Source organism: Dipodomys ordii, unplaced genomic scaffold (assembly GCF_000151885.1).
Source record: "Dipodomys ordii isolate 6190 unplaced genomic scaffold, Dord_2.0 Scaffold70, whole genome shotgun sequence".
Lineage (NCBI taxonomy): Eukaryota > Metazoa > Chordata > Mammalia > Rodentia > Heteromyidae > Dipodomys > Dipodomys ordii.
In genome coordinates this window covers 402,145-413,381 of record NW_012267286.1, presented here as the reverse complement: position 1 = coordinate 413,381, position 11,237 = coordinate 402,145, and the positions used below count along the sequence as shown (strand labels likewise).

The following is an 11,237-nucleotide window of genomic DNA, read 5'->3' as shown; positions in this document are numbered from 1 at the left end:
TCTTCAGCTCAAGGCGAGCGCTCTACCACTTGAGCTACAGCGCCACTTCCGGTTTTCTGGTGGTTTATTGGAGATAGGAGTCTCACGGTCTCTCCTGCCTGGGCTGGCTTTGAACCGAGATCCTCAGATCTCAGCCTCCTGAGTAGCTAGGATTACAGGCGTGAGCCACCAGTGCCCGGCCCATCACATGGTTTTTGACAGCAGTAGTATGCTGTTGCATCCAAACAACAGCCCCCATCTGTCTGTCTTTACCAGTACTATTATGGTTTGTTTGTTTGGTTGGTTGGTTGGTTGTTTCAAGTCTTTTATAATGGCTTTGGGTAACCCAACTATGTAAAATACATTATTTTAAAGTTTTTTTTTAATTTAAAAAACTACATAGTCTCCTATGCTTTTCTATGCCGTTCTTTGCCTTTAAGACCCTTTTCTTCCTTAGTCTAGGACTGGGAAAATGTGGAAAAGCAGTAGTTTTTAAAGAAAATTACAAAATTGCCCTGTGTTCCTAGTCCCTACCACCCATTGTGAAACAAAATTTAACCTTTTTGACTTGCATGTACTTCTTTCAGTTCTCTTCCATTTCTCATTCACAAACGAAGTGTACACTAGCATTACCCGTTCATAGGATCATTTTCTATAAGGAATTACAAGACTTTAGATTTCTTTTCTTTCCATACACTGTTTGACACTTCAGGGTTTTTAGGGGAGGGGCAGCAGTGCTAAGGAATTGAACATAGACCCTTGCCTAAGCTACTGCTGAGCTATATCAACAACAAGCATTATACAAGTCTCTACAAGTCTCTACAAGTACATTTGATGAAAAAAAACAAAATTTATAATGATGCTATTGTAATGGTTTTGTTTTTATCAACAATAGAGATTTCTATGTATGCTTGTCTGCCTGCGGCACTACTCTCACACTGCCTAGAGCTATTTGGAGGACATATTGTGAAATTGCCATCGCACCATTGGAAATGTTGGAGCTCTTCTTTTAGTGAATTTCTAATGAAAGGAATTGCAAATGCCTTCCATTGCAAGAAGTTAGAAGTGGTGTGACTGAAGAAATGACAGGCTCAGAAGCACATGGGGGGAGCAGGTGGCACATTCTGATGCATGGTAGTCTGGCAGGTGTCAGCTGGCTTGGAAACTTGGGTGTCAAGAAGGGATGCCAAGAGGAATATAGAAGTCTAATGACAGTGAAACTTTGTGCTGTTTTTTAGTCCTACAGGAAGTAGAGAGGCACCAAAGAACCAGGAGAGAGGCGTACTCTACAACTTAGAAAAGACAATGGCAGTATTAGAGGATACATTTTGAGTAGTAGGAAAATACTGAGTTAGATGACTATTAAAACCTAGAAGAGAAAGGATGAGGGCATGGACGAAGGCAACACAAAGGAAAGAGATACAAGGGAAAGAGAAGCCGTTGAGAATCAGTTAGTTTTGTGTCAGACTTAGGAATAAGGAAAAGGAAGGAAACAGGGACGGCCATAATTAGACCTTCCTTAGCTAGATACTCCAGTTACCAAAATAGGAATAGGTGCTATGTTTGTTAAATTCGTTAAATTCATCATCTAGGTGAGTAGATTTTATTGGGTGATCAGGAACGTAAGTCGTGAAGATAAGAACAATTATGGGTTTGGTAACCATGAACAACTAGGGGAATTGAATGCATGGACATAGACAAGATCACCCATGGAAGTCACTGAACAAAAAAAAGACAAAATAGGGAAACTGGGCTGAGGAAGGGTGGTGAGCCAAAGCTAGAAAGAAGACACAACTACAGAAAGATATGAGTAGCCAGGAAGGTATAAAAATACAGGAGAGGAAGTTACACAGATAAACCAGAAATGGAGAGGTTTAAGCTGAATGACCAAAGGTGAACTAGAAAAAGGAGTTAAAAGAGGTGGAGAATATGATCAAAATACATTATGTATATGTGTGGAAACAACATAGTAAAAGCCATTACTGTACAAGAGGACACTCTACAAAGGAAATGTTACTCATTACTTGACTCATGTAATTGTAACCCCTCTGCAATCTCCTTTATAACTCACAAGTAAATAATCATTTTAAATTCTTACCCAATTTTTATAAAGCATCAATCAGTTTGATTTCACAGTAAGTCATAAAAAAAGTAAGTCAGCATTCCAAGAATATTAGAAATAGAAACAAAATTGAGGTAGAGTTGAAGTATTTAGAAGTAAAAGGCCAAATTGCATGAAACTTAACTCTTAAAAAGTTTAGGAAAAGAAGAGGAGAATGTTAAACTAGGTTATTCTGGACAAAAGACCTTTAAGTATTCTTGGTATTTTTTTTTCTTTAACTTTTAAACTTTACTGAACCTTTTGAAAAATGGACACTTGGGGCTGGGAAGGTGGCTCAGTAGTAGAGCGCTTGCCTTGCATGTTTTAGGAACTGGGTTCGATTCCTCAGCACCACATAAGCAAAAAGAAAAAAAGCCGGAAGTGGTGCTATGGCTCAAGTGGTAGAGCGCTAGCCTTGAGCTGAAGAGCTGAGGGACAGCGCCCAGGCCCAGAGTTCAGGCCCCATGACCGGACCCCCCACACACACAAAAAAAGAAAAGAAAAATGGACACTTAGGGGGTGCTACTGGTATTTGAACATGGCCTTGTTAAGTAGGCACCCTACTCCCTCAGCCGTGCCCCCTGCCCTTCTGCTATAGCTAGTTTTTAGACCACATTTCTTCCCAAACCAACCAAGGGCAAGAAGTTATGACTTGTGGCATTTTTATTTTGTAACATCCCCAAATTGAGGTATCAGACATTTTAGATTATCATATGTTCAATTCTCTCTCCGTTCTTTGTGGAATATGGTCAATGTATCTAGAAATACTTATTTTTAGCCAAGTTTCACGACTTCTCTGAGGTAAATTTTACTTGTATGTATTGTATTTATAAACAAGGTCTGTGATTACTGCTATTGAATAATTAGGGTTGATCATTATACGAATAAAAATTGTAATGGTTGTCACTATAATTTTGAAATTGAGTGAAGATTGCATTGTCTAGGCCCACAAGTGGGTTTTATTGTGCTCTGAGAGTTTTAAACTTAGGTCACCTTTTCAAATGAAATATTTCAGTTTCTCAAATACTATCCTATGGATTTTTAAAAAATACAGTATCAGAATTAGCATTCAAGTTCCTTGCTTTGCACAGTGAGTTTTCTTGTGTGAGAATTGTTCAAATTGGACTGTGTTAGATTTGCAAAGAACTTGGAACCAAAAGGCCGTGTAAAGAACATGAATGTCTGTGTCAGCAGCAGAGAAAATAACACATCTATTTTTAAGCAAGTTGGAATTCTGAAGTCAAAGCCTTTGGCTAAGTGCCTGCTAACGGCAGATCCATCCAACCTCTGCTGCCGCCTGCTGCCCGTCAGGAGCATGCCTGAGTAATAAAGAATGATTTATTTTTTATTGTTACATTTTTCATTTAGTTGTTTGTTTATTTGGTGCTGGTCTAGCACTTTGAACTTCGGGCCTGGGAAGTGTCCCTCAGCTTCTGTTGCTTAAGGCTAACACTGTACCACCTGAGCCATAGTTCCACTTACGGTTTTTGTGTTGGTTGATTGGAGAGTCTCACAGACTTCCCTGCTCTGGAGGGCTTCAAATCATGTTTCTCAGATCTCAGCCTCCTAAGTAGCTAGGATGAAAGTAGTTAGACAAAGGATTTACCACTCAACAAATCAGTTTATGAATATAGTACACCTTGATCAATGTCAGTCAGCAGAGGCATATTTCTCATTTCCTCATACCAAATAATAAAAAGATATGTAAATCATTTTTACTGCCTCATCAAATACTTAAACTGAGTCTTTTTTTCCTACTTCCAAAGTCCTTTATTGGGCCAGCGAAGTTGGAAGCTGTTGTGAGTGAGGTCCCGGTTGTGGGGTCTTGAGCCTGAGGTGTTTGTGTTCTTGTTCAGCTGAGGTGGGCAGTGTCTGCTGACCGGCTACGTGGTGCATGCTTCCACATACTCGCAGCCCTCGACAGGGCAGACCTCACCTTGACAATGCCTGAATTCCAGGACTCTCCAATGGGAAAGTTAATCCTTGGAGGTTCTGGGAGCTGCGGTAACTGCAGGCCGGTCTGCTGGCACACATACTAGCTGAACTGGTACATGGCTGGAGGCACCGCCTACCTCCTCAGCCCTCCTCAGTATGGCCTTGCTTTAGTCACTGGGTCCCAGAAGGTCATGGTCGTAGACTAGGTAGATGGCATCCCCAGCCTCACTGCCTTTGATGGGGAACCTGATCAGTGACCACATTCAGGCCCCCATGGTCACTCGGCTTCACCTGCTCTGAGTATTTTTTTAACTTTGATTTTATGTCAATCAAGAATACAAGTCCTAGCCTGGTGCTGGTGGCTCATGCCTATAATCTTAGCTTCTCAGGAGGTCCTCAGGAGATTTGAGGACCGCAGTTCAAAGCCAGCCAGGGCAGGAAAGCCCATGAGACTCTTATCTCCAATTAAGCACCAAAAAAAACAACCAACCAAACAACAACAACAAAAATCCCAAAGTGGAGCTGGAACTGTGGCTCAAGTAGTAAAGCACTAGACTTGAGTGAAAACAGCTCAGAGACAGTGCCAAGGTCCTGAGTTCAAGCCCCAGGACTGGTACACACACACATATAACACACACACACACACAATACACACACATATAACACACACATTTGGGGTCACAGCTTTGATTTATGCCAACAGTTTTATATGTCATTAATGTAAATGTCAACATACTGAAAACGATCAATTATGTCCTAGTACTGTTATGAAATAGTTTGACTTCATAGATCCTCTGGAAAGGTCTCAAGAGACCTCCAGAACTTCCTTAACATAAAACTACTTAAGTAGAACAATAGCACATGGACATTCTGAAAATTGTAGTTTTGTTGTTGTAGAGACATGACTGAAAAAAAATGGATGGGTAGTGCGCTGTTCAGAGGGTGATTTGCCAACTCCAAAGTTGCTTCTGTATTCTGTCAGTACCTTAGTGCTTGAGAGAGATCAGTGTAGTGGAGGCTCAGGTCCCTTTTGCTTAGCAAAGGAGAAAGTTTCCTGTAGATTTCTGATTCTCAGATATAGAAAGCATTTGCTTTCCCTTGAGGAACTATGAAAAACTGGGATGATGTTAGATATGTTGCTGTAAAAATACATATGTCTTGCCAGGTGCCGGTGGCTCATGTTTGAAATCCTAGCTACTCAGGAGGCTGAGATCTGAGGATGGCAGTTCAAAGCCAGCCTGGGCAGGAAAGGCTGTGAAACTCTTATGTCCAATAAACCACCAGAAAACCAGACGTGGCACTGTGGTTCAAGTGGTAGAGCGCTAGCCTTGAGCTAAAAATGCTGAGGGACAGTGCTCAGGCCCAGAGAACAAACCCTATGACCAACCAAAAAAGGAAGGAAGGAAGGAGAGAAGGAAGGAGAGAAAGAGAAAAATGCATACGTCTTGATTCCCCTTTCTTAGTTTTTATCCTGTGAATTAATTTTTAACTTTTATGGTTTTTCTTTTTAGGTTGGGCCTATTTCAGTTATAATCAGAAAATTAATCTCCTTAAGAGGTTTTAAAAGTTGGAGGGGGATAGTCATTTTTATTAGAGCTGTATTTTTTAATTTTAACTTTATTGTAAGGATAATGTCATAGGGGTTACAGTTACGTAAGTAAGGTAATGAGTACATTTCTTTTCAAACATTGTTACCCCCTCTATTAGAGTTACTTTAAAGTAACATTTTTAGGGAAATGTCCATATTGCAGAAGTTTTACTCCAAACATTTATATTGTTGAGGATCTTCCAATGAACTGTCTAAGAAATAGTCTGCAGAGAAAATAGAAGCAGACTGTCCTTTATGTGGAACCAGACTGGCCTCAGGCTCTAATCCTAGAAGGAGGGAAGTGGGCAAGAGTGGAAAGGAGAATCTATGGTTTTACAATCTACTAGACCTGGAAGTAACAAGGGACAGACTATAAATTAGCATAATTTTCTCAAAAGTCTTTTAGTAAAAATAAATTCACTGGTGCTTATTGTTAAGGATAAGCTAAATAATAAAGGACACAAGACTTGAGGCACTAGGTTCTATCTCCCCAAAGAGGAAGGACTTGTGAATCATGCAGACCACATTCTGCTAGCTCTCATTGTGAGAAGTTACTTGACCTTCTTAAACCTCTGTTGGCTCACCTAAAACATACAGGTGATAGTAATTTCTGTGTAAGTTTGTTGTGAATATTAAATGCAATAATACAACCTTTTACAAGTTGAGTGATTAGTAACTATAATTTAATTAATAGTGTATATATTCTATATTGCCCTTCTACCTTCCCATCTATGTTTACCTCGCTGCATGTTTTGTATAGTTCTGCAAGAATATGCTCACATCCTGGCAAGGCTGACAGCCTCACAAAAATGAGAAAATGGAGAACCATTCATCTTGTCTAAAGGCCTTGGTTCAAAAAGGGTTTTTAAAGGCTGTTACTGTCAATTACATATTGAAAAATTAAAATTTTATTTTTCAGTTGGAAGAGAATCACCTTTTTGCAGGAAACTGTGTAGCTATAAATAGAAATGGAGCCAGATGTTGGTGGCTCACGCCTGTAATCCTGTAGTCAGGAGACTGAGACCTGAGGATTGCGGTTCAAAGCCAGCCAGAGCACGAAAGTCCATGAGACTCATAACTCTAATAAACCACTCAGAAAACCAGAAGTGGTGCTGTGGCTCAAGTGGTAGAGCACTCGCCTTGAGCTGAAGAGTTGAGTGACAGTGCCCAGGCCCAGAGTTCAAGTTCCATGACCGACAAAAAAAAAGAGAGAGAGAAAGGAAGGAAGGAAAGGAGGAAGGGAGGGAGGGAAGGAAGGAAAGAAAGGAGGGAATAAGCGCTACAAGATAATTGAAATGATTTTGTTTTCTTCCTCTCCTTTCCCAGTGTCCACCCCAGGCTTTAGAAAAGAACTGAAAGACTTGGAGACTAGCTGTAAATCTCATGAGCTCCACTCAGAATCACATCTACAAATAAATCATTTGACAAAAAGGTAACCATAGACATACTCATAATACTCATAATACTCGTATTATAGGAACTCTGTTGATCAGAAGGGCATAAATTACTACCCTGAAAGCAATGGTCTCATCAAGTCTGTGTTGCTGTCAGCCATTAATAGGACCTGGCCCCTAGGGTAGAGAATCTACAAAGGGCCACATCAGTAACTCACTGTTGTAATACAACAATGAAGTAGTAGTGAAGGGGTCTCTCCACTGTCCAGAGCAGGAGGGACTGTGTCCCAACTATCCAATCGATGGCTGAAGGCACAGTGTATTAAGCCCTATATGGAGTTTTCCCATCATCTCTACGTACACTAATTGGATGTTTTCTCCATCCAGCACTTATTATTCTCTGTGGCCACCAAACTCTATTTCATTGCCTTCTAACACTGTAATGTGTGTAAGGAGATGTTTTAGGAGATTAATTTGTTTGCTTGTACCATTTCCCTTACATTCTATGCCATATTTTACCACAAAGAGGTATAATTTCAGGGTTTTTATTTTTCATCTGAGATAAGTTTTTAAATTACATTTGCAATTACTGGATTTGAAATATGGAAGGCTCTGGTTGTGGTAGAACACATGCTTAGCAGACACAAGGCCATGGACTCACTGCTCAGCAACACACACACACACACACACACACACACACACACACAAATGATGAACTATGATTCTAATAATAATGTTTCTGGTATGATACATTTGTGTATCCTGGAAGCCATGTTTGGTTGAGAGAAAGCTGAACATGTTAATCACTACAAAATACTTCCCATTTCTGTTTATGATGAAGAAATAATATAAACCACATATTGGGAAAATCAGAGTACAAGTCAAGTGTTTGCTTTCCCCAGTTTTGCCTCTTTGCATCTGGTATTTAGCTTTATTTTATTTTTACATACCAGGCCACCCACCAGTGAAACCAGTGAGAAGTTACCTCCTTCATACAGTCCACACATTCTCAAGGACCCTGCTGTGAGAGAACATGTCCACCAGCCAGAGGAACAGAAATTGGAAAAACTAAATGGAAGCAGATTTTCTGAATGGCTTCCTACAGAAAACTCTGAGAGAACGAGTTTGCCATTCCAGGTTGGTGATGGTTCTGTGCCTGGAAAGAGAGTGAACAGCAGTGAAAGAGTGTCTCCATCTTCATTGTGTTCTGCACACTTGAGAACTGTAGGGCTAAAGCCAGATACTGCTCCCCTCGTCCTACAACAAAACACAATAGAACCATGTTCTGCTGAGAACCCTGTCTCCAAGGAACACACAACTCATTCAACCTGCAGGTCTGAGGCTGGTCAGATGCCAAAATTTTGCCAGAATCAACCACCCCCTTTGCCACCAAAAAAATACACTATACCTATTGTGCCACAGTCAGACAAAAACGAGTCTCTACCTGATGTGAAGCATACAGAGGGGTTGAAAGCAAATTCCTCTCATCTTTCAATGCACAGTTTAAATACAGCTTCAGAAACCAGCTTTGAAGTGAGTTCACAGAAGAACAATGAAAGATGTCAAGAAACAATCCAATCCAAACAGGGTGGCAGCAACACAACCAACCACCCCTCTGCCTCTTCAGCTAGTGACTTTCAGGCAAACTCGGGTGCAGCCGTTGATGCCTTTTGCCAACCAGAACTAGACTCTAGAGCTGCATGCCCAAATGAGACAGTATCATTAACCACCTATTTTTCCGTCGATAGCTGCATGACTGATACATACAGACTGAAATACCATCAAAGACCCAAGCTCTGTTTTCCAGAACTTCCTTCCAGGGAAGGACCTGTGTTGCGTAATAGTCTTGGTTCAAGCTGTCCTTCTGAGCAAAGCTATACACCTAGCATACATTGTAATAGATAAATGATCAAATCGGCCAGCATCTGCTGCTCCAAGGCCATTATACCAACTGACCAAATCTAGTAATTTACAAAATCAAATCCATGGCATTTTAAAAATCCTTGATCACTTTATATACAGATACTTGATGATCCATTTATGGGATGTTTTAGAAACTTTTTCTGAGTATCTTGGCATGCTTTGAAAAAAACAAAACAAAATAGGAAATCAGGGAGTATATTGTAATTTGTTTGTTGTATGGAATAGCTGAGTAAAAATGACATTTGTCCCCCCCTGTCATGTGGCTAAGAGATCTGTAAATAGTTAGCCAGTACCCATATGTAGGTTGGCAAATGACACTAATTGAATTGAAAAGTGCTAGGTGGAACCTGGTTTGTCTGTCTAGTCAAAGCAGTATTTGCTTTTTTGCAGAGCACTTTCTAATGGGTAACCAGAAGAGGGCTGTACCCATTTATTTTTGACTTCTGTGAGAGTCTATCACATGACCCCTTCAAGTGTCTTAAAAAATAGTGGACCCATGGAATCTATAGCTTTTGGAAAGGAATGCCTTAATGATGAACAATTTCTAAATTAATAACACTACCACGTTAGACAGAACTTGTGTTTGCTCCTACTTTTTTCTTTAGAATATCTAGTTAACATAAATTAGGCCTTTGACAATATGTATTTACAAATATAACTCCAGCCATGTAAGCTAAAAGGTCAAAATACTTTTAATGTATTTATTTATCTTGTTACATTATTTTTCTAATTTTATATGAAATGTAAAAGTTTTTATTTTGGTTTGGTTTACTTTGGGCTGCTAATATTTACCAGTGTTAGGAATCAATCTTGGGTCCTCTGAGGGATTGACTCAGAAATTGCCTGAGTTTGCTCTGCTCTAGTCTTATTTGCTTAAAGGTTGTCAATTAAATTTACTATTTGATTTTCTACGTTAAATTTTATAGAGAGCTTTATTTAAACACTTAATTCATTTAAGTTTCTTTCACATTTTTTTTCCTTCAAACAAATCACCATTTTATTCCAACTACCTTCACAGAGAGAATTTACCAGTGAAAATGTCATTTAAATGGCCTTAATTCAATAACTCTCATTTTATTTTGTAATAGACTGATAAATTGTGATTTACAATAGTTTTATAATGTCTCTCCAGAGAATTAAGCTACAGGATAAATGCTTTCTTTACATTCCAATGTGGATAAATTTCATAAGTATAACTTTGTAATCAATAAAATTTAGTATCTTCAATTCCACAAACGGTGATCAAATGTCCCAAAATGTGTTTATAAACCTCCCCCAGCTATCAGATCCTTGCCAAATTCTATCTTTAACCTACCTTTAACCTTTAACTTTTTGCTAGCCTTTTCTAATTCTTAACTCTTGGTGATTATGTTTTTATTCTCTTAATTTAGAAGTATTTGGGCATCAACTAAATTTTATCTTTTAAGAGTATTTTTCAGTTTTTAGTACAGAGTTTGTAAATACTATAAAGTCTGTAAAATTTTATTTGAAATGTCTGGGTTTTTGTTACTTTCATAATATAAAATACTAGAAAATATAGGCATCAGGTATTTTTATTAGCTTTCAGAAACTTTCTGTGTAGATTTTTGTTTTCTCATTTCTGTTTGGTCACTATGTCCAGTTGGAAATGCATTATTTGAAACACTTCAACAAATTATATACAGCTGTTTCATAAATTTATCACTTCAACTCCACATAAAGTAGAAATGTCTGATTTTGCCTTTCCAGGTCAAAGCCTCCTGAATTATGCAATTTAATGCATACACAAAGTAGAAACTGACCATTTTCTTTTTAATGTTGCTTCAACACTCCAAATACAGATTCAGTAGATTGTCATTTATATGTAAACTGCATTTTTGTACTTCTAGGGTGCTTATTTATTATTTCCATCTGTTACAAACTTCAGCCTTTTAAATAATGCAACCAACAGTTGTTCTGTTTCAAATACTTCGGAATATATTCCTGTGAAATGAGTTTCTTCTGGTTCAGTTAAGATAAATTAAAGTGAATTATAGTTGGACTTTTCTTTCTGTTCATAAACTGTGACCCACCCCTACTTGAACTTTCACTGATCATAGAACATTGTCAATGGGGTATTAAGAGTTAAGCCCCTTCTGAGTCTAAACTGTAGCTCCTAAAGAAATTGACACTTTTTAGAGACAGATAGGCTCTATAATATTTAGCATTCTTTTTTTTTAATTTTATTTTATTTGTGAACATACTGTACAGAGGAGTTACAATTACATGGGCAGGATAATGCGTACATTTCTTACCAAGCATTGCAGCCTCCTCCTTTTGTTTACCCTTCACATCCCTT

The 11,237-nt window shown here is 38.7% G+C and overlaps 1 protein-coding gene across 1 annotated transcript in view; it reads left to right on the top strand.

The window, feature by feature from the left end:
- Positions 1-10,940, top strand: part of Usp53 (ubiquitin specific peptidase 53) — a 57,720-nt gene extending 46,780 nt beyond the window's left edge. The window contains exons 14-15 of the mRNA XM_013023731.1: positions 6,930-7,035; positions 7,951-10,940. Coding sequence (XP_012879185.1) covers positions 6,930-7,035; positions 7,951-8,902 — 1,058 coding nt within the window. The 3' untranslated portion in view covers positions 8,903-10,940. The remainder of the gene's footprint in view (positions 1-6,929; positions 7,036-7,950) is intronic.
- The last annotated feature ends 297 nt before the right edge of the window (positions 10,941-11,237 follow it).